Here is a 24,514-nt window from a genome sequence, read left to right as displayed (position 1 = left end):
AATTTCCACTGTAATGTTTATCAAATTCAGCTAATGTTGAACTGTAAGAACAAGCTTCAATCATGCAGTCCATTAAGCCAGACAGCCATACAGTCTTGGTACTGTTACACTCCTGTGAAAGCTAATGGGCTAAGGGGGGCTACAAAATAAGTGTAGAATAATAAGATCCTGCGATAGCATATACTTAGGTGGAGAAAGAGTAGAGTGGGGTGCCTGGTCACAACATTTAACTGCATGTGCTGGTGGTCTTCCTCTGTGTTTACATGTGCTGCCAGTGTGGCTTTGTGGGCTCATCAACACCCATGTAAAACTCAATCACACGCTGGCTAAGATCAGAGTAACAGAATCTAACACTCCTCTCTTTAGTGTCCTTCCTGTCCTTACATTCTCTGATCTAGTGCTTCTAGTGCTAAGTCTTGATCTTCTCTCTGCTTAGATAAGAGTCATAGGTGAAGGGTGATTGCGCAGGAGAGTAGGAGCTTGAGGGAGAGGAAGGATCAAACTGAAGGTCACACTTGTGACAGCGAGGAGAAAACGCATGAATGAAGACAAAGAAGGGGCATAATTAAACTAATCACGGCATTAGATGACCTAAAAAGCTAAACTGATCACTGGGCATTTTGGTGGGTAAAGCTAATTAGACGTTGCTGTGACTTTACCATGTGGTTGGAACAAAGAGAGGCATCATCTAATGTGAGGATCATCGTCTCTTCTGTGTGAGATTGAGATTTGGTTCAAACCACAGCAGCGGTGTCTCGTCGGAGCCGGGGAAACCCAGCGACACGACCGCATCAACGAGGCAAAATAAAGCGGTGCTCAGCTTCATTCCGCCGTGTGAGTCGCGTTGCTAAAAGGGGCTAAAAGAACAGTGGAACCGGAAAAATTTTCGCTCGCTCTTCCACCAAAACCTGAAGAAGGAAAATCATAACATACCACATACAGAGTGGATAAGTCATTGGTTCTAAACAGGAGGAAATCCGTAATAATATTTCTATTAATATCATCTTTTCAATTTCCCATCTTCCTGTTAACTGAACTAAAGTTAATAATATCTCCAGCCCTTAAATAAAACAACTACACTCTTGAGTACAATCAAAGGGTAACTCTATGCTTACCTCAAAACTGACTTTACACGTGTGTCTCTCAAAACAAGATGTGAGGAACTAATGCAAAAATGAAGTATTTGTTCTTGACTGTTTGCACCATCTAATTAACAGGTTTTGTCCAAAGTTTTGAGTGCACATTAATGAGCACCAGTAGTATATGATATTCAGTTTTTTAATGCCATCGATATGACTTGAAATGCATTACACCATAATTGTTGTGATCAAGCAGGTGCAAACAGGTTGTCAAAGTGAAAACAATCACAGTCATGCATTAGACTTGCACTCTCCCTGTCTAAATTTCAAGCAGGGCCCAGAAGTCGCGTACGTTCCTGCTCTCTTTGTGTGTGTTTGTTAGTGATTACGCAAGCGAGGATGATGTATGGAGCAGGACATGACTTGCTATCTCTAAAGGTGCAGATGGCATCCAGTTACAAAAGAAACGGACGGGGCATTGTTGTGTGGCCTTTTAGCAAGAAGTGATACATCGACGGAGAAGAGAATGGAGAATGAAGAGAAGCAGTGAAGTGAAAAACACAGTGCTGAGATGATGGACTGTAATGACTCCCATCCAGCCCTGTTTGGTTCTCCAAAGACCTGCACACTGATGACATATGCACTAATTAACAGTGCAGAGTCTTCCGCTGATTGTGAGAACAGCTAGAAGTCCTCCCAACCAATGCCCTTAAGGGACAATACATATCACCAGTAAAGCTAACATGCAAAGCAGATCATACAATTCAAATTTATCAGCATAGCACCATATTATGAAAAAACCCAGATGAGTTGAACAACACAATTTTAGTATTAAATGCAAACACTTAAACGTCAGATCTAATATAAAGCTGTGTTTTAGTAGATTGATTAATAACAGATAACTATGTAAATACATTTTGGCTGTCTAATGGAGAACATGTCAGCCTAAATGACTCAACTCATATAATTCATGTTAGTACTCATATTCCTCAAGGCAGGGGAGGTGGAATAGCAGCTATATTTTACTTTAGCCTATTAATAAACCCTAAACCATTATAACTCATTATAACAGAAGGTTCTGTTTGTAGTAATATACAGTATACGGCCCCAGTTCCCTATTTAGAACAGGCTCATTATTGTGGGGTATTTTAATATTATTATAATATAATATATTCACTGAAGCTTTTATCCCTGCATTTATTAGTATGTAACGTAAATATGATTGATATAATGACCTTTCCACAATATTCTATATCTGTGTTGTGTGATAGGGGATCAAGTTCTGGTATTGTGATTTAAACATGTTTTCATTTCTTTTTTATTTCAATACTGTACACATGGCATCTGGGGTGTAACGCTCAAATCCTGTGAGAAGGTTTCCAGTCTTTATCTTCTCCTAACAGATTTCTTCCTATTTTCCCATTTCGGAGGGTTTTTTAGGGAGTTTTTGTTCTGTGGCAGGCAACGTTTTGTGAGCGATGTCCAGATGTTCATGTTTTGTGATATTTGATGTGGTAGATATCAGATGGTAAATTTTTAGAGTAGTCATTCTAAATTGATTGCATAGTTTGTGATTATTATGTAATCAAAAGGGTGGAATGTAATGGGAAAATGATATGTGACCCTTTTAAATGCTTCATTTGTATAACCAGTTTATTAGTCGCAAGTGCTTAGGTCACAAAGGCCTTGACATAAGAACTGATGTCTCCCACTTGGATTAGATGTTTCCAGCGTCATAGCTGTAGAGATTGAACAAAGTGTTTGTTATGTCTATGACCACCTTTGTTTAAGCATGTTGGGAGAGCAAGGATACGGTCAAAGAGCTGACATGTCTTACATGGATAAGATGTTCCCAGTACCCTGGCTGTAGATACTCAACAAGATGGTCAAAGGTTTCTGTTGACGCCACCGATATCTAAACTTAGGTATAAGAACTGCCTCGATGTGTTGGGGCAAATAGGAGGTTCTTGACAGTCTACTGACCACGTAGCTGTTGTGACCCTTTTTCCCTTGCAAGGAAATAAATGGAGAAAAGACATACTTGACTCAGAGCCTTTGTTTCTTACTTAACGATTGTCTGTGCAAAATCTTCCACCACAGTTTGGTGTCAGAAGTGGGATCGTTTGAAGCTCCGTCGGGACTCCGAGGACGTCCGGGAAGGGGCCCCTTCAGGATCCACCAAAACGTGATTCTGCCGTATACCTCATCACACTCAGAGAGAGGGGACCGGCGACCAAAAGAGACCTGATTGGCTTCAACACGATCCGATGAGGAAGATTTTCACACGAATCGGGTAAGAAGTTGATATTCTGATTTTCAAACGGGGCTTCCTGAATTATAACGGGTGATAACAGATTACAAAGACGGGTATTTAGTACTTTGGGATTTTTCTCTCTCTTCTTAGAAAATCCAAATTTTGGTTATTTGATTGGGCTTCTAATGATGATAACTTGTCTTTTTATCCGGTTATTTGAAAAATGTGTATAAAATTATAAGAGTAATTGTACAGTATTTCCGGTTCATCAGCATACAACTTTTTTACTGAGGAAGACAGGGAGCAATGTGCGCATTTACGATTGTATTCAGACTAACTATCTGAAAATCGCATAATTGTGACCCTTGACCAAAGGGGGAAGACAGGGGCAATTTGCGTCGCATTATTGTGACCCTTGACCTAAAAGGGGAAGACAGGGGCAATTTGCGTATTACGATTGTATTCAGACTAACACTCTGAAAACGCATAATCGTGACCCTTGACCAAAGGGGAAGACAGGGGCAATTGACAATTGTGACCCTTGACCGAAGGGGAAGATAGGAGGGATTTTGAGAGTTCACTGAAATCGCAAAATCTCAGCCCTTGACCTAACAGGAAGAGAGGAACAATATCGGGGTTTTCGGACAGTAATCTGAAAACAGATATTTGCGCCCTTGACCTATATTTATTAACCAATAGTTCTGGTTGGGTTTTAACTTGTATTTTTCCTACGTAAAAGAAAATCAAGACTTATAGTGACGACTATATTTTAAGTAATAAAAAGTATACTTCACCACGCCTGAAAGATGGGTGGTGTACACGGTAAAGGTAAAAAGGAAATGGGTTCTCCGGAGGGACCCATTGTGGATCTGATGAGAAGGAAATATGGAGATCAATCTCTAGAATTTTTGCCCGAGTGGTCAAAAGATTTTGGGTTCCCTGCAAATGGTTCTTTCAGTAGAATAAAACTGGATATGTTACGAACAGGCTTAGAGAGAAAAGAGAAGGGTATAAAAACACAAAGGGTGATAAAAGGCAGAGACTTGGAAGACATTGAGAAACAAAGTAAATGGTTAAAATGGTGGGAGGATGAATGTGAATGTAGAGAAAGGCTAAAGAATTGACATGCGCAAAAACCACATTGGTTGCAAAAACCAGATCCAAATGTTATTGAACAAAATGACCGATGTGCTTCTTCTCCCTTGTATCCGAGTCTCACAGGGGCTGGCGGCCCTCTCCTCAACACATGCCCACCACCGTACCCTGCTTCATCTGCGAACCAGCAACCTCCGTCTGCATGGTCACAAGCTCCAAAAGTTCACTACACCCGGCAGAGGGAGGAAAAGGAAGCGGCAGTGAAAGCAGCACAGGAACGACTCCTCGGCGAAGAGGAGGAAAAGAGACAGGCTGCTCTCCTCACCCGATCTCGCTCTCCAGGAGCAACCGGAGGGGACACTTCTGCCATCAACAAACTGATTGCAGAGCAACCATCTACATCAGATGTTGTTTCCCCCTCTTTCGACCCAGAGGGAGTTCCCCCGGATGCAAAATCTGTGCTCCAAACCCCAATGATTCAAGTACCAGGACACTCAGGTCCCATACTTGTTTTCCGGCCTTGGACTGATACGGACATTAGAGCTGCAATGGCTCATCTCCCGCCGATACAGCACTCGGGAAGAGTGTTTGCTGAAGCATTCATGGACTTCTGTAAGCAATTCCTGCCCAACTTTGCTGAAATTCGACGTGTTCTAATGAGTCACGTGGGTCCGACTCACTACCAGAAGCTCAACCAGCTGGTTGCAGGAGACACCAGTGCGGCAGACGTTGAAAGGAGTTCAAATCAAAATAAGCCGTACAGAGATGCACTCACGGCTTTGAGCGACGGCATAAAGACATTGTTCCCTGACAAAGTGGATATGACTCCCATCAACAATACCAAGCAGGCAGCGGGCGAGTCCGTCCATGATTACTACCAAAGACTTCTCACAGTGTTTAATCTTAACAGTCGCATTCCACAACCCGCCGTGTTAGGAGACGCTCTGGGGACGTGGGAATCACACCTGAAGAATGCTTTCATGAATGGACTATTGCCCGACATAAAAATGAATGTGCAGCGTTCTGTGGCTGGAATGGAAGACTCACGACTCGCGGATGTAAAGAAACATGCTGCGCATGCGCAATCCATGGACATAGAGAGAACTGACCACGAGGGGAAAAGGCGCTCACGTCAGATTGAACTCGCCCAACTGACTATGCTCCAAGCTGTCACTCAACTTGCCAGAAACGACCGCCCACGGGATCCCAACCAACGGGGCGGATTCAGGGGGCGTGGTCGGGATATGACGAGGGGACGCTCCTCCTGGAACCAGGAGGGATCACAGCTGTCTCCACCCAATGACAATGATACGTGTTTCCGCTGTGGCGAACAGGGACATTGGCACAGAGAATGTCCACAAAATGCACCTCGTAGAGGATGGGGGCGTGGACTGGCCAGACGAGGAAGGGGTGGCAATGCACATTCCGATTGACGTGAGGCGGAGGGGGAGGAGGCTGCATGTGAGGGGGAGACGCCAACCATGCTGAGGCCTCACATGATAAGGGAAGTAAAACACACACACACCGCAGCCTGCAATGAAGAAACGCTTTCTGCACTAACTTCCTGCACGCACACTCACACTCACACTCACACTCACACACACACACACACACACACTCACACACTCACACACACACACCAGAGCAACAACAAGCTCTCGTGGACATCACAGAGCAATTGAGAACACAACAAAAGCTTTCACTTAAACACACATATGCAAAGTTTTCAGGAAAATCATTTGAAAATATGCCCACCACTATGATGCAAATTGAAGGGAAACTTTTATCGTTTTTGGTTGATTCGGGGGCTACACATTCTGTAATACAACAGAAGTATTTTCCAGGTTAGAAACTTAGTGGAAAACAGGTTTTCTCACAAGGAGCTTCAGGGATGACTATTGTAGAGAGATTTATGGCACCTATGACCAGTACACACACTGACTCAACTGACCCTGAACCAGACATCACAGTAAAACATTCCTTTTTGCTGTCCTCTTGCTGTCCCATTAATCTAATGGGCAGAGACCTCATGTGTTCTTTCGGCATTAGTCTCATCTCCACTCCTACAGGGTTGGTGGGTAAAGGTGAGATGCAGAGCCATTGACCAGATGGCAAAGACAGTTATGAGTGATTCAATGTTTGTGTACCAGTGGTGGCTTCCGGTTGACTCACAATCAGAACTGTCCCACCTGGCAGCATCACGCGTCCAGCCTGAGGCAGAGTGCATGGATGCTTCATATCTCCACTGCACAGCTCATGTGTCACATGGGCCAGATAAGCAATATGATGCATTATTTCTACAGGATCTGAATGATCAAATTGCATGTATGACATTGTTTTGGTCCACACTTAAATGTGCTGTTTCCGTTTCTCTCACCCCCTCTCAGCAGCACCTCTTTAATGTGGACTCTTCTTTCCCACACATCTCCTTGTCTAAAGCAGCAACAAACCAATGTAGAGATTTGGGACCTTTTGCCGCAGCGTGCGAGGCATTGACAGATTGGGAGGCTACACCAGATCCACTTGTGATGCGCTCTCCGTCGACAGGCTTCTTTAAACAGCCATTCGCACTTTGCACACCTGCTCTCAGATCTGTTTATGTCATGGATGAAAATAACATATTTTCTGACACACACACTGATACATTTTTGACTAATGTCTCCTCTATTTCTCCTGCCCTTAGTTCTGTTCCAGACACCTTGTGGGCAGCGCATAAATATGACGTGGGACTCATCAAAAAATGTCAACCTGTGGTCATCACTCCTCGATCAGACTTCCGTCCCCACAAACATCAATACCCACTGCGCCAAGAGGCCATTGACGGTATAACACCGGTGTTCAACTCCCTCTTAAAGGCCGGAGTCATTGTTCCATGTCCTGACTCGCCGGTAAGAACACCTATTTTTCCATTTAAAAAGATCAGAGATGCAGGCAAACCAACTGAGTGGCGCTTCGTGCAGGACCTAAAAGCAGTTAATGCAGCCGTCCACGCACGAGCCCCAAATGTTCCCAACCCTTACACCATTATGGCACAGGTTCCACCTGATGCTCGATGGTTTTCCGTGGTTGACCTCTCAAATGCTTTTTTCAGTGTCCCTGTAGACATTGACAGTCAGTTTTGGTTTGCGTTTAATTTCAATGGCAAGCCTTACACTTTCACACGCTTGTGTCAGGGCTACACAGAATCACCTACGATCTACAACGAGGCACTCAGGGAAAGTTTGGAGAGTCTCACTTTGTCTCCAGGAACAGCTCTTTTGCAGTATGTTGATGACTGTTTAATTGCAGCTCCAACACAAAAGCAGTGTGAACAGGACACACTCAAATTGCTTCAACACTTAGCAGCGGAAGGACACAAGGCCAGCCTATCCAAACTACAGTTTGTTTCACAGAACGTTCATTTCCTAGGCCATAACATTTCCGGTGAAGGGAAGACACTATCACCAAAACGCATTGCCTCAATTGTAACACTTCCAAAACCACAAACCAAGAAACAGATGATGTCATTTTTGGGAATGTGTTCCTACTGTAGGTCATTTATTCCAAATTACTCCCAACTCGAGCAACCTCTGTCCTCATCGATACATGGGAAAAATCTCAGCGCGCATGATAAAATTCAGTGGCTCCCTGCAGCCTCTCAAGCTTTCACGGACATGAAATGCACGTTACAAGTTCCTCCGACTTTGGGTCTTCCTGATCCTCACAAACCGTTCACACAAACCGTTGACGAACGTTCTGGATGTATGACATCAGTGCTCTTACAATCCCATGGCGATAAACTACGACCAGTAGCTTATTTCTCCGCAAAACTCGATCCGGTAGCAGCAGGCTTACCACAGTGCCTTCGAGCTGTGGCAGCTGCTGAAAAGGCTCTTACAGCCTCTCGTGACATTGTAGGCTATGCTACGCTAACATTATTGGTTCCACATTCGGTTTCACTGATTCTTCTCGAACAGAAGTCGTCTCATTTATCTGCAGCGCGTTACCTTCGATATCACACATGTCTCCTGGACATGCCGAATGTTACAGTAAAATGCTGCAATGTCCTCAATCCTGCATCTCTTCTCCCCACTCCGGAGGATGGAGAGGAGCATAATTGTTTGGCTGAGCTGGAAGCTCAGTGCACACCTCGACCAGACCTCGCAGACACACCTCTGCTCAACAGTGACATGGTAATGTATGTTGACGGATCTGCTACACGGGATCCCCTGACTGGTTCTAATCTTGTGGGTTTCTCTGTTGTTTCAGACTCAGCTGTTCTGTGTTCCGGCCCTCTTCCATGTCACCTCTCAGCCCAAGCAGCAGAATTAATCGCGCTAACAGAAGCTTGTAAACTAGCTAAGGATAAAACGACAACCTTTCACACTGATTCCAGATACGCTTTTGGCGTGGTTCATGATTTCGGCGCGCTGTGGAGATACAGAAATTTTCTCAAATCGGATGGCAAACCAGTGTTACACCACACTCTGATAGCAGAACTATTGGATGCCATTTTGTTGCCCACAGCTATTGCCGTTTGTAAATGTGCAGCGCACACATCCGGCACAGGCGACATCGCAAAGGGGAATGAGCGAGCAGACTTAGCTGCAAAAGCGGCTGCTAGACGTCCTCTTCCCAAACCATCACGCCCAGTTCCTGCCATGTGTTCTCTTCCCTCCTCTCTTGCAGCCGTGCAGTCCCTCTACTTCAGATGAGAGACGTTTTTGGTCCTCCTCAGGCTCCAAATTCATAGACGGCATCTGGTATGGTCCGAATGGTAATCCATGCTTACCTAAACATTTCTTCCCTCACTATGCGAAATTGACTCATGGGTTAGACCATGTGTCAAAAGGGGGAATGTTAAGTATCATTGATGCAACATGGTTCACAAAAGGCTTTGCAGCTTACGCACAAAGGTTCTGCCAAGCATGCATAACATGTGCAACTCACAATGTAGGTCGTTCAGTACAGGTGTCACATCATGCAGCACATCCACCGCCTGCAAGACCGTTTGAACATGTAATGATGGATTTTGTGGAACTCTCCCCATCGGAAGGTAAGAAACACTGTCTTGTAATGGTAGACATGTGGTCCAAATGGGTTGAGGTGTTTCCCTCCAGTAAGCAGACAGCCTCCACAGTGGCTAAAGCCTTGATTTCAGAGATCATTCCCCGCTGGGGAATCCCAAGCAAAATTTCTAGCCACAATGGTTCACATTTTGTCAACCAAGCAATCACAGAATTAAGTGCATACCTGGGTATTGACTTAAAAACACACTGCGCATACCACCCAGCTAGTGGAGGAGCGGTAGAGAGAGAGAATGGAACATTGAAGACAAAACTGGCCAAATGTTGCACAGACACAGGTCTACCGTGGACAAAAGCACTGCCCTTGGTTCTGATGTACATGCGGATGAGGAAACGAACACGCAGCAACCTAAGCCCATTTGAAATCCTTTTCGCAGTTCCTCCCCATATAGGTGTGGAAGCTCCAGGAACACCACTCCCTTCCACCACAATGTGCGAGAATGACATGTTAACCTATTGCATTCGACTGTCTTCCACTTTGTCTGATGTAAGAAAACAGGTTGTAGCTGCACTTCCAAGAGAAGCAACGGGTCCACTACACCGACTGCAACCAGGTGACTTTGTGGTGGTAAAGGAGGAAAAGTTGGAAAGCTAAACGGTGGCAGGGTCCATTCCAGATTCTCCTGGTCACCCAAACAGCGGTCAAGGTAGCTGAAAGAGCAACTTGGGTCCACGCATCCCACCCAATCAACCGACACCACCGATCCAGTGACCACGGACGGGCAGTTGACCGACAGACACACAGTGCATTGTGATCTGTGTTGACAGTCTACAACGCGGGTGCCTCACAAGAACGAAGGTTGGCAGACTCCACATCCCAACGTGTACCTGCGGACCAACACAAGAAGAAGAACACGGCCAGGACCCCTCCACATAGACACAGTAGTCGTTTGTGCCACGACAGTTTATTCATATTATTGCTTGCTTCAGTTTCATTGTATCTCAGCATCTTTTTGTGATTCCGTAGTCCGCTGCCTAAAGAGTGGTTCTCTCTTATCATGGAACGACAGCGTTCATGGAACCCCTTCAGACGACTGGGGGGGACTCGTGTAACCATGTGTTTATTTGCAGGTGTCACTTTATTTGTGTTGATTCCATATTTTGTCCTCCACCAGAAACATTTAGACGACTTACTTGACCGACGCAACAACTCAACTCACTCCAACTCGACCATTCGCAACCGCACCAAGCGAGCACTGACCCGCCTAGACAACCGGTTCGAAAATGTGATGAACCCATTGAACAAATATTCTGCAAATATGTGGTGGCGCTATGCTCAACACGTAGCGACAAAAGAAAATGCTTCCGACTGTTACGTATGTTCTCCGCTACCCATCAGCACTAATCAACCACGGCTAGCCGTAGCCCCCCTGGGGAAGTCTGAAGGATGTTTCTGCGGGCTCTCGGTTAGTGGGTGGTATGTGCCCCCCATAGTCCTGTATATATCCAACGATAGCGACAAAGATTCTTTGTTTATTTATGAGTTATCTCCATGGGAAACAATAGATGATTTGGACTGTGCACAATCTCACGATATCAAACGATACACTGCTAACCAAACGTCTACATTCGCACTCCAGGCTCAGGAAAGCCGAACACGGTTTCCTCTCTGCTATGCTCGTGATGGGACACATCCAGTGGGGAAAACAGACCCTGCAAGGTGTGACACGATCCTCATTGCAGGAAACCATGCGTTTAATGATTTAAATTGCAATAAAGACCATTTCCCACCTTTCCGAAACGACTGCGCCAAAAACCACAACAGGAGCTTTTGCCAAGCTACGGGCACTGCAGAAAGGGCCGCAAAAGTGCCCATTCATCTCTAAAAATGGTCGTGTTCTGGCTGGACTTTCACTCCAGTAAATCCACGAGATTGCCCGCCCAATGTTAATTGTTCTGTTTTCCATTTCACTTTCCTCCCTGGGAAGAACGGTACTTATCCAGTGACCGAGGGATGGTGGCTGTGTGGCACCACCCTCCGCGTGTCTCTCCCCCCTCAGTGGAGCGGAATATGTACTCCTGTTCGCGTTACTGATCATACTTTTATTCTCACAGCTACAACAGGGACAAGCAAACGAACAAAACGAATGGCCGCATTGGACACTGGCCTTAACCCGGAAGTCAATTTTGCGCCACACAACTCAATCTGGGGCAGCGATGTGCCTGACGAGTTCAAACACGCCAGTACGTCAGTTAAAGTTTTGTGGGGACTGTTTCCATGGACAGGAGTGGGAAAAAACACGCTACGACTGGAAACCGTTGATTACCGTTTCAAAAGCTTTGTAAACATGACTCTAGCTGGCCTTAAGGGTATTCGCGAGGAAATGACCGCCATGCGTTTAATGATAATGCAGAACCGCATGGTACTAGACCAATTGACCGCTGCCCAAGGAGGTGTTTGTGCTATCATAGGAGAATATTGCTGTACGTTTATCCCTGAAAATGACAAAGACGAAGGCATTATCCATCAGGCGATACAAAACATGACAAAACTTCAGGAATCTATGTCAAGAGACAAATCTCCCTCCCCAGATTGGCTCACACGGGTGTGGTATTCATGGAAAGGAACACTAATACAAGCAGCTACTATCCTCTGTGTTCTCTTCGCATTCGAAATTTGCGGTATCCCATTGATCCGTCATACGATTGCCCAACTCTTGGCGAAACAAATAGCTATGTACAGCCTAGGGTCACCTGATGACTCACCAGCAAACTTGTTCCCTAGACATGACTCTGACAATAACCCCAACAGTGACTCGGACTCCCTTGACGAGCTGAACACTTACGACCTCGACACATACGCATAGTGACATAGTGACACACTGTCTGTATGCATTCCTGGTGTTCTAAATGTTTTTCGTTTCACAGTAGCTTGCTAAAACAATGAGAAATAACATTCTCACAAAAACAGCTTTTATCCCTGCATTTATTAGTATGTAACGTAAATATGATTGATATAATGACCTTTCCACAATATTCTATATCTGTGTTGTGTGATAGGGGATCAAGTTCTGGTATTGTGATTTAAACATGTTTTCATTTCTTTTTTATTTCAATACTGTACACATGGCAAATCCTGTGAGAAGGTTTCCAGTCTTTATCTTCTCCTAACAGATTTATTCCTATTTTCCCATTTCGGAGGGTTTTTTAGGGAGTTTTTGTTCTGTGGCAGGCAACGTTTTGTGAGCGATGTCCAGATGTCCATGTTTTGTGATATTTGATGTGGTAGATATCGGATGGTAAATTTTTAGAGTAGTCATTCTAAATTGATTGCATAGTTTGTGATTATTATGTAATCAAAAGAGTGGAATGTAATGGGAAAATGATATGTGACCCTTTTAAATGCTTCATTTGTATAACCAGTTTATTAGTTGCAAGTGCTTAGGTCACAAAGGCCCTGACATAAGAACTGATGTCTCCCACTTGGATTAGATGTTTCCAGCGTCATAGCTGTAGAGATTGAACAAAGTGTTTGTTATGTCTATGACCACCTTTGTTTAATCTCTACAGCTATGACGCTGGAAACATCTAATCCAAGTGGGAGACATCAGTTCTTATGTCAGGGCCTTTGTGACCTTAACACTTGCAACTAATAAACTGGTTATACAAATGAAGCATTTAAAAGGGTCACATATCATTTTCCCATTACATTCCACTCTTTTGATTACATAATAATCACAAACTATGCAATCAATTTAGAATGACTACTCTAAACGGTCAAAGATGTCAAAGAGCTGACGTGTCTTACATGGATAAGATGTTCCCAGTACCCTGGCTGTAGATACTCAACAAGATGGTCAAAGGTTTCTGTTGACGCCACCGATATCTAAATTTAGGTATAAGAACTGCCTCGATGTGTTGGGGCAAAAAGGAGGTTCTTGACAGTCTACTGACCACGTAGCTGTTGTGACCCTTTTTCCCTTGCAAGGAAATAAATGGAGAAGACATACTTGACTCAGAGCCTTTGTTTCTTACTTAACGATTGTCTGTGCAAAATCTTCCACCACAGCTTCCACACGCAACTTTTGTGAAATGAGACCGTGTGACCCCTTTAGGTGATCACACTACAGCTTAGCTCTTTAACAGCTGACACACATCTGTTTGATGTTGGGCATTATGAGCACCATAAACAAGCCCCTCTCTTTAACCGTAAGCATTACTGGCTATCGGCAACCCTCATTTTCATTATCTTCTCATTTTTCTCACGAAAATCTCAATCAATTTCCACTCGAAATCATGTAACTAAGGCTAAAGGTTTTCAAGCTGAAAAAATGAAGGATTCAAAGAACGGAATTTCTCCAGGATTTTGAAATCATCAAAAGAAACACAGCTATACGCAATGGATTTTTGAGAATCTCAAGATCCCATAGTAATAAATGTCCATAGTACCCCAGGGTTTACATCTGAATTATTAAACTACAATACATCTGGGACAAGGAGAGGAAAACAGCATTCATTCAATTAGCTCAAATTAATGAGCGACAATCAAGATTCAGGCACCCTGAGAGACACCTCGCACACAAGAAATTCCCTAATTATGGACAAAGGCACGTGATTCCTGCAGTCCATTTGATATAGTTGAGTTTAATTTGTGCTGAAGTGGTATGTTGTCTGGGAACGCAGAATCTTATGACGGGCTGCAAATCTACATGTTCTCTGTCTGCAGGCAGATGTTGTGCACAAGTAGGAACAGGTCTTAGCAGTTTAGTAAGGGCTGCATTCGAGAAAGTGAGTTAGACAGAGAAAGAGAAACGTGTTAGGGTGCTGCTGCAAAAGAGGGTCGGTGTGCAAGAGAAACAAGAAAGAGGGACCGAAGGGACTGTATGAGCAAGAGCGAATGTGAGCCAAGAAAAGAGGGAGAGATTACAGATCTGTGGTTCCAGCGTCAAATTGAGCAGCTTTAAATGCTGCGGCTGAGAGGAACCTTATTTTTCATCTGCAGCGGACCCTGGACCTGAATCTGTAAAGAGCGAAGAGGCTGTAATCTTTGGTCGGCGGCCACCGGCAGCTGCTTTACATTCAGCATTTGTTCTTGTTTGGACTGCAAACTCTCCTTCGCTCGTTTCAGGTGACCGCAAAAGTTCCTTGGACTCTCCTTTCTGAAGCCCTTCGAGTCACTGCAGGTGAATCCGAGTAGATTGCTATACAAATACGGTGTTAACATTACTACAGTAATAACTATCTTTTATACTCACAGAACAACAGCAGTAGATTGAACTAAGAGGGGCCATTTCTTGCAGCAACACTGCTGCATCCTTGAATGGAAATATTTTACAGACTTCAGGCACTAATGGTGTATTTGTGAAGAACGTGAGGCCTTGACAACTACCAAATTGCACACATAATACACTGTGCACAACTCACACTTCAACAAATGTAAAGTACTTACTCTCAGGATGTGCCAGGCAGCCGTTCACCCGAGCTGGTTGGCAAGGAAACTTACTGAAATTTTTAAATTGGCAAATGGGGCCTATAGTTAAAGATTTTTAAGCGTATGCATTTCTTCAACCACTGTTCAGTGTGAGGACCCACTTCTCATCATCATTTAGTAAAGCTACAATTCATTTAATCAATAAATAAAATTTTAACTTACTGGGTAAATATTTTATATATTTTATATGCACATGTTGTTTCACTACTTCCACTACTTACATCCAGTGTGTGTGTGTTATGATGTATATACTTAACCTTCCTCTTGTGTTAGCTTTCTGTTACCATCCCTTGTGTTAACGGGTCGGTTTTGACCCGGGTCAAATCAGTTGTAAAATACACTAGAAACAATTATCTATCATCCAATTTGTTTCTCATCTCTTGGTTACCTTGTTAGGCTTCCTTATCCATGAAAATATTGGTTTTAATATTTTTGGTGTGGGCCTCTGGGCCTTTTCTTTGTCAGTATACCCCTCTATTTCAATTTTAAAAAATTGTAAAATTAACCTCAAGAGAATCATATACATACATTTAAGGTTGTTGTGTTACCTGACTATTTCTGAGTGTTATTAGAACAAATACATTTGTTTTGATTATTTTTTATTTTAATATTATTAACTATAGTAACATCTATGGTGTTACGGGTCAATTTCAACCCATATGTATTTACTTCAAGAAAAGGGGTTCTCCACTTGCTTTTTTTGGTTGAGTTCCACCCATGATGGATGTGGGTCCTCAACACATTACATTACAGGTCATTTAGCTGACGCTTTTATCCAAAGCGAATTACATTACACTTTAAACCCATGGCCTTTGTTTACATTTTTGCCCAGGGAGCAATTAGGGGTCAGGTGTCTTGCTCAGGGACACTTTGACTTGAGACATGGGGCAGCCGGGACTCGAACCACCAACCTTGCAGTTCCCAGCGCACCCGCTCAACGACAAATGCTTTACATGCAGACCCATCAAGGATGTTGTAAAACACAACCATTGACCATCTCCTGGTTATTCGCCGGCAAGTGTAGGTGGCAGTCAGCTTGTTCAGGTTGTGCACTACTATGTTTTTGTTGTAGTCGAGGATAATTGTGGGCTTTTTGTTACTTCCTGATGACACAGCTGCATCTTTGTAAAGAGCAGAGATAAGCATCACGTTCCGTTTTTTTGGACAATATGAGACAGTGGTGGTGTCTGTAAAAGCAAACTTGAGGAAGCTCGCAGCTTTGGCCTGTGTAAATCTGTAGATTCCAGGCATAGTGGTTTTTGCAGGCTGCCCAGATTTTTTATGGCGTACCTCCCTGGTTTACTGGATATGCATTGTCGGATGGAACATTTTCCTCAGAAAAGAACAAGACGTTCATCCACTGTCACCTGTGGCTCTGGGTTGAACATCAGTGGATGGAGCTGCACCCATCTGTCCCAGGCATCCCTGATGGGGGCAAGTTTGTAGATCTTACTCTGGTATCTCTGTTGTCAAATCTGAGAACTCTTGATATCATATGAAAGTGACAGTGGGCTCATTGAGTGATCTGTACACTCCAGCAATAAGAAGAATACCAATGTAAGCATCCAGGAAATCCTCATCAATGTCTTTCCACATGCCGCCATGGACTTTCTGTCCTTCAAGGTTTGTCATAGCAATAATGACTCTTTTTAGTGACCATGGCATAACCAACCCTATACTGAATTGACCACACATGTCTGCCCATGCCCGTTTTTGTTAGATTTGTTTTTGTGCAGGTATACTGGAAAAAGTGGCCAAATGAGAATCTCCTAAAGCTGAAATGATTGGGAGAGGAGCTGGTTGTCAATGTGTTGGCTGACAGTGCATTTTTTATTTCAGTTTTGGCTCTAACTATTGCTTTATAATCTTATTTTTATGACTTGGTCGAAACCGACCCTAACAACACAAAGGGCATAATTTCAAAAAGAGCATTTTATAATTTAGTGAAACATTTTCTTTTTGTTTTATTTTGTTGAAATAGAGGTCAAAAATCCTTGATGCATAAAAACAAATTTATGTGGTTCTTTTATGCTTTTAAAATCTAAAACGGATCGCTGCCGACCCTAACACAAGAGGAAGGTTAATACTGTTAATTTATGTGTAATCTAGACTTCGCTTCAGAAAACAATCATTATTATTAGTTTTTTTTGCGATTCTTCTCATCTTTCATCACAATGCAGACTGATTGTCAAAATCTACAATCTTGCACATGACTAGTTTCCTTTCCTTTCTGGGTGATAATAATAATATTACACCGGTGAGAAGTGTTCCCCCTGCGCAAATAGAATGAATGTCCAGCCTAACCCCGTAACAATAGCTCACTATGATTGCGCTGTTATTAATGTCCTCCATCTATTCCCTGGTTTTGTCTCAGACTAGACAGAGAGAGAAATGGAGAAAAACTAAGAAGGAAAAACAACTAAGAGGACGTCAACAGGGTCAGTGAATATAAAAGAGATAACTTCAAGGAAGAGAAAGTCAATAAACCAATCACGGATTTAAATGAGAGTTGGCTATCCCCCAGAGAACGCTGAGCGTTTTTGATTTAATTTATTAAAACCACCTCCCTTAAAAAAAAGAAGTATTTAGTCTTTTGTTACATCGCTCTCACAGTTATTTCCCTTCATCTCCGGCGCAAGACAGTTGGTATCTGGACTAAATGAAGAACATGCTTGTTGAGGAACTGACCGTTTGTTAAGTCCGGCCCTCGATCAAAGCCCGGCCAAACGCAACGAGGCACCTGCCAGCTTCAAACCGCCACTGAACCATCGTCATCAAATATTCCAGATTTCGGACTTGTTGTGGATTTCGATCTAGTCATAATTAAATGCTGAAATGATTGTTTACACTTGTTACACTTGTTGAACCTGGCTGAAATGAGTGTTTTACAGTAAATTAGCACGTCGTTAACTAGTATTTAAAAGTGCTGTGATAGACTAACTTCTAAAGGTAAAAAGACTGAATACACAGACTGCTTTTGCTTTTTAATGTTTTTTTAACATAATGCAAAAATATTTACTCATCTTCCTTAAATTATACATTTTTTCTTATCGATCAGGTAACGGGGTCCACTTTTACACGGTGCTATGAAGGGTATCTTCATCCTTATAACCTACTTTTGCAGACGAATCATGCTGACATTCTGGATTCATCCTTCAAAGGCATCGTTATGACCTTAATGTCTGCTTCTCTTTGTAATCTCTTATTAATTTATCTAAAAATGTAATGATGTTTATTAAGGGAATGAAGTTAGTGCTGGGCGCCACGGTACATCTAACAGCTTGACAGAGTGGTAGCGTGGCGGGTAGCGTGGCAGATAGCGTGGCGAAAGGTCCGTTCAGGGGGAAATCTTCACAACTGAGAATAAACTTAACTAAACTAGCGTAAGAAACTTTGTGTTCTATGCAAGAACAATGGTGGTTTGGCATAACTGATTTAAAAACATGCTCTTGCTTCCCTCACCTCAACCTCCAATATCCCTTTCCAGGCATTATTTATCTTTTTGTAGGACCGTGTGGACTGATGGAAGATAAAAATAAATAGAAGGAACATAAGAATAAGGGGAACGGTGTTACACTCTCTCTCTCTCTCTCTCCAGCAGTTTCCCTACATGGCTGTTGGGTAAACTGAGGAAGGAGTATGCAGGCCACGTCTTGGCCCCCTGCAGCCACTGTACATAAACCTAAAAATAGCAACAAGGGAGAGTTGGAGGCATTTTCAGAGAGATGTCCACAAATATTTGATACAACTTTGCAAATGCCAATCCCCATGTGTGATTTACTTTGGAGGAACTTTCAAACCACTGTTGCGGTCGGAAGTGGGGTCGGATGAAGTGTGGATGAAAGACAATGAAAATGGAGGTAAAAAGGAGAGAACCTACATTTTGAAAGTGTGCATGTATAGAAATATTCACGAGCAGATATACTTAAGCAGAAATACAAGGTCCACAGACAGACAAATTAACAATTTGACAAGACCAGAAAAGTTCCTTTGGATGTCCGTAGCAGGTTCACAATGTTGGTATCCAAACGGAGGAGAACCACAGGCCAATAAATGCTCTGAACACGAAAGAAAGTGCAAACCCGCCAACATCTGAAGGAAAAAATACTACTGTAAATGCACAATGTTAGCAGGAATCACTTTTTACCACCAATGTTAAATGGATAAAAAAAATCAAATCAAAAAGCAGATCACTTTCAGACTCCATTCTCCCAACGCAGGAACCAGCCACTCATCAGAGCTGAAGCATCCAATAACAGGCACATGAATAATTAGATAATATGAGAGTATTTTCAAGTAACTACAGCACTGGACTGCTACCAATTAGGTAGGCCTGTCCACAACCAAGGGGATTTCTTTTTGTTGCTGTTATTCCTTCATTTTTAATCTGAGTAATAGCTTTTTTTTTCTTAACTGTCACGTATGCATGCTATGACATCCGATCTGTCTTGCTTTGGCATCTAAACAGTCAAAACAGGTGCCTCGGCGGCCTTTGCTTTCATATAGTGCAGGTCTGAGTGAGAAGTGGACAGCATGAGGGCGCAATCCGGGACAATTTATGAAATCTCTTGAAAAGTCTTGACTTAACTTTCCCACAGTCATGCTCCTCTCTAGTGATGGAGCAAAGGGAAGATAAGAGGAGAAGGACGAGAATGAAAGCTAGAATATAAGAAAATAACGGGGACTAATATTATTAATTAAGTTATTGTTATTTTTAAATAAAAATGTGTTAATCACAGACTTTATAGCGGCTATTGTTTAATACAACATATACACTAATACTGCAACCAGACTAAGCAGGGTGGTTCATATGGTAAAGAAACACAATTAAATGTATTTATCTGAATGTATGTTTTCCAGCCTCTCCTTTGACCATAAAATGTATCCAATAATATCCATATGTGCATGCAATCACAAACGTTGCATTAACATCAGTGTTACCAAGGCCTCAGACAAGAGAGTACTTTCATATGCTGTTATTTTCTATGCAGATGTCACTTAGGGTGCCGGCATCACAGGTGTGTATACGGACAGGATCAATAAGTTCATCAAGAAGACAGGAGTCAATTGTTGGCCTGAGTCCAGACTAGCTGGAAACCAGCCCAGAGCAGAGAACCAAAAGGAGGCTTAGGAGGGATCTGTCTCCTGACCAACTTCCAGTACTTCCATAAAGACCATAAGGAGCAAAAAGCTCCTTTCCTCCACATAAAGGTTCAGCAGACTTTTGTTCCTGCAGCCATTAGGCGTTTTAATTAACAATTTAGATACAATGTGCTCCCCACCATTTATTAATTCAATGCACGCAGCAACTTTTTGCACAGATGGTAGTTGATGGTGGATGATGATAATTGGGACTCAAAAGATGGAATTACCAGGAGGCTATAGCGTGCAGTGCAGGGCAGCTACGATAAGCATAGATTTCACTTAGGACTCCAGGACTCAACTGCCAGTGCAGTGGAAAGGCCATTAGAGGAAAACAGCACCTCATCAGAGATTTAATCAACGTTAAGGCAATTGACTCGTGGTACCTGTTACAACCTGTTGTGTTTTTGTTTATCTTGGAGTCATGCTCTTGCCCTCTAAGACCAGTTGGGTAGTTGGTAATAAAAGGTAATCTAAAGATTAAACATTTTGCATTCCTCTCCTGATTGAGAAAATTTGTCAGTTCACAGATCATTGCATTCAAATTTCAGCCTCTTCAGACTGAATGCCAGCTAGAGATAAGGTCAGTCAGCTTCAAGGTCAGTGTTGTGAATGAAACATGTATCAGTAAAAATTACTCCTGAAAATAAACAGCTTGGAGTGCATCTCAAACCAGTAGCAGATGTGAAGAATGCTAGATGTGTCAGAGGAGATACAATGGAAAGCAAATCTTCCACCGATAACACAGGCAGCCGGCCAAACCATAGTTGCAGACTTTGCAAATGCGACAATGAGGAAGTAAGGCACATTGTTTGAGGGTTTATGATGTGAGCATGCACAATGTATACGGAACGGCATGAACATTGCAGAACAAAGGTTTCAGCAATACCACGGTTCCAAAAACTGAGCTTAAGTTTACCAACGAAGGACAAACATTGGATTGTGCACTAGCATGAATAGTCTGTCATGACGTAATGCACAAGAAGGAAGGTTTAATGTTGCAATTGATGATTCATGCTGAAAATAGGGAAGAGGTTTGATCATAAAAACTATCAGGCGCTGTTTATCACAGCACCGCCTGCTGAAAGCCATTGGCCAGATAATCTGTCTGTGAATGAATTAACTGCTGGAGGTAAACTTGATAAACTGTCTAGCTGTCTGAATCCATGCTTGTACTGTTTTCTCAAGTTGTTGTAATCAAATAACCACCTGGCTGAGTAAAGATGTCGTAGTAACAACTATATAATCCGATTCACCCACTTAAGCGATGACGGCAAACAGACGAGCGAGTTTGTCATTTTGAATCAGATCATACGACGGTCCAAACCTCAATAATCTCAACGGTAGGGAGGCTGAGAATGATGGAGCTGACATCCTGGAGTCGCACAACCGTCAACAAAATAGTTTTCCAGGCAGTCGTCTCAAACGTGTGGGATGAACATGATGAGGACACCCAGAATGCATTGTTCTACATTGTATTTTGTACAATATTAATTATCACACTGTTATACTTCTGACAGCAAACTACTATATCTGAATGATTAAAGAGGTGGAATGCAAAAAGAGAGACAACAAGAGAGGCAGACTATTTGTGTCAGTTTCTCCCTCTCTGGCTGGTGATGAATGACACCATTAAGAGTTTTTATCTTCAACCAATCATAGAAATTTAGTTTTAGTGGTTACATATGAGGACTGACAAATGACAACTATGTTCCAAAAAGGACTGAGGAACTTATGGAACTAACCAGGCTTGGCTTAGTCTAAATCAAAGACCAACTCAACAAGGTAATTTCCATGCTAGGATAATTTTTTTCTGGTAATCACTGGAAGTCTTCTTAACTTTGTTTCCCAACACAATTCTCCTGATTCCACTTCCCTCAAGTCATCAGGCAAAACAGCTACATCTAACACAAGCTAGGTGTGATGACTAGAGAGCTTCTAAATGTTATTAATGGCCATTCAAGAAAAAAGGTCATTTTGGACTTTGGAACTCAATCCACCACATGAAGCTGCGCTCTTTCCTTCTTCCCCAGTGAAAAGGAAAAGTTTGGCCTGCCGTGATCTTTGCATGGCGCTTCATTCTGCTGATCCAGGCCCCAAACACAGCAGGAGGTGTGTAATCTAACTTCAATCTGACTCTTCTGGTGTAATCTCCAGCTCACTCAGAGTACACACAAGTCACTCTTGACTGCTCCATAAAAGATTCATGCTGTCAGCGTCTGGCCATCTGTCAGCTGCCTCTGTGTTTGCCCATCGGGCTTCCACCAGGCTCCCTCTCTGTTTTTCTTTCTGTCTGTCACTAAGTCACGCTGCATGTGCTCGTCAGTATATCGGACTGAATATGACTCCTTAAAAGAGGTAAGAGACCGATAAGGGCACCTTGTCAATGGGATTACTAGGATGTAAAAGCATGTGTGCATGTTTTTGTTACCAGTCTTTTCAGCGGTGTAAGAGCATTTAAAAGTGTGCTTGCGTGTCTCAATTATATTTTGAGTGTGCATGTGTGTGTGCGTCTCTGTGTGCGTGCGCGCATGTGTTTCGACTCAACCGAGAGCTGTTTTGGTTTACACACAGTGATTCTCTTGCACCTTTGGGGAATTCTCTGCTTCCTTTTCCCCCCCAAAAGAGGGGTGAGTATACTTATTGACACGGGGGCAAATTAGTAATAATTTGAAGCGTTGTTTCATGTAAAAGCCACATGGCCTCTTAAGTCACATGGGAGAAAAAGAGCATATGGATGTGTTAAATTGAAATGTTCTTTAGTTCATTCAACAGCCAATAAAGGGAATGAATGTTTCTTCCTCTCTGCATTTTCATTCTATTTTAGGGAATTGCTTTCGGTTTAAGATAATTTAAACCTGTGAATTAACGGAAAATGTAATGGTAATGTTGTGCTTAGCAGAGAATGAATTATTCATTTCAAACACAACAATAACAATTAATCAAGAGGTATTGTTGTTGAAGTGCCCAAATAATACCTCAAACATGAGCTTTTGCTGACTCAATATTAATTAGAATAGCAGAGCATGAAAAATGATTTAATACCTGGACATTTGCCTTACTGCAAACCGCCTTCTGCAGCAAATAAATACAGGACATTACGGCCACAGTGATTTTGAATAGACCATAATGTATGTTGAAGAATAACGTGAGGAAAGGATCAATGCCACAGTCTAATGCTTTTTTCCTGAGGCTGCAATACGATACAAGACAGATGCTACATCTTAAGGGATTCTCTTATTCTGTCTTGGCAGAAAGCTGCAACAGAGAGATGGAAAGTTGCACCGTTCATAACTTGATTCTCTCCTCTGTATATGCATTAGGTCCTTACAATGCCTCTTACAGCCTTCTTTATCCTTGATGCTCTCCCTGTGCCCTCCCTCCCCCACCCTCACCCTAAGTGGCCAGCTGTCAAAGTCAGCTGAAGCCCAGTTAATGAAGAGGTGGATTTATTAGCCAAGCATCAGTGTAATAGGCGGGGAAGAGTGGAACCCCCAAAAGACGGAGAGCAAACACAGCCACCAAGCCGTGCATACCAAAACAAAGAAAGTGAGGCAAAAAAGAAGAAGAAAAAAGATGGGTAAGACAGGGTAAAAAAAAATATGAACCGAAATGGTTGGAAAAGAAGCTAAAATCGAAAAAGCAGACAGAAGAGAGGTAGAAAGCACCCAGTCAAGAGAGGAAGGGGGAGAGGCAGCTTCCATCTCTCTCTCTCTCTCATCCTCTCAGGCAGTGGCTACGGAGCGAGCTCTTACCGTCTGTTGAAGGTCTGGGATTCCAATGCGGATGACCACGGTGTTGCCGGTCGGCTCTTCCATGGGTGCCCTTCCTCTGTGGCTCTGCTCTGCACCGGGACAGAAAGCCGGAACGCCGACAGAAAAGGGAACGCCGCCGTCCTCTTCCTGGGAGCTGCCGCTGTCAGTGCTAGCCCCCTGGCTGCCGTTTGATGTGTGTGTGTAAGGCAGTGCGAGTGAGTGTGTATGTGTGTGATGCTGATGCTGCTGCTGGTCCTGCCGTGGAGGGCTGGGTGGCTCATGTTTGCCGGCTGCCGGACGCAGAGGCATGCTCCGTGTTAGGGGCTCGGTCTATGTTTCTCTCTCCAGACGCACAAATTCACTCATACACACACACACACGCACGCACACAAACAAACACACGCACACACACTCCCGATGGCTTCCGATTACACTACACGCACACACGGGTTGCTGCGTGCATCCCTCGTCTGGAAGAGAAAAGAGGGAGGGAGAGAAAGGCAGGGAAGGAGGGTGGGGGAACGGGCCGGGGTGTTGGAGATGAAGGGGGGAAAACACAGAGAGAAGATAAGTACCAGGGAAAACTTTGAATTGAAGAAACGACATTCGCAAAATGGTGACTTAACACTGATCTGTGATTTGCATAAATGATAATCCTAATGAATCAAATAAGAAACACATTTAGTCTTTAA

The 24,514-nt window shown here is 43.1% G+C and overlaps 1 protein-coding gene and 1 long non-coding RNA gene across 3 annotated transcripts in view; both read left to right on the top strand.

Annotated features, from left to right (window-relative positions):
• The window catches only part of LOC144391119 (uncharacterized), an 84,180-nt gene that overhangs the window by 37,388 nt on the left and 22,278 nt on the right, over positions 1 to 24,514 (top strand). The gene's annotated exons all lie outside the window — the stretch shown is intronic.
• On the top strand, positions 3,246 to 9,886 carry LOC144391116 (uncharacterized). Of its 2 annotated transcripts, XM_078097692.1 has the most exons (5): positions 3,246 to 3,372; positions 4,547 to 6,953; positions 7,112 to 7,316; positions 8,508 to 8,600; positions 8,677 to 9,886. In XM_078097692.1, exons 1-2 carry the CDS (start codon positions 3,347 to 3,349, stop codon positions 5,859 to 5,861), a joined length of 1,341 nt encoding a protein of 446 aa, XP_077953818.1. In that variant the 5' UTR covers positions 3,246 to 3,346; the 3' UTR covers positions 5,862 to 6,953; positions 7,112 to 7,316; positions 8,508 to 8,600; positions 8,677 to 9,886. The 2 variants fall into 2 exon arrangements, with proteins under 2 accessions (XP_077953818.1, XP_077953817.1); XM_078097691.1 differs by having other exon boundaries at positions 8,508 to 9,886.

This window comes from Gasterosteus aculeatus, chromosome Y, assembly GCF_964276395.1.
Source record: "Gasterosteus aculeatus chromosome Y, fGasAcu3.hap1.1, whole genome shotgun sequence".
In the NCBI taxonomy this organism is placed as follows: domain Eukaryota; kingdom Metazoa; phylum Chordata; class Actinopteri; order Perciformes; family Gasterosteidae; genus Gasterosteus; species Gasterosteus aculeatus.
This window is presented reverse-complemented; position numbering and strand designations above follow the sequence as displayed.

Bases quoted from the DNA above. Each gene is read 5' to 3' on its own strand.
- LOC144391116 (XM_078097692.1), top strand. From the start codon at position 3,347: ATGAGGAAGATTTTCACACGAATCGG. The intron at 3,373-4,546 runs GTAAGAAGTTGA...CTTGTATCCGAG, and splicing joins AAGATTTTCACACGAATCGG to TCTCACAGGGGCTGGCGGCC.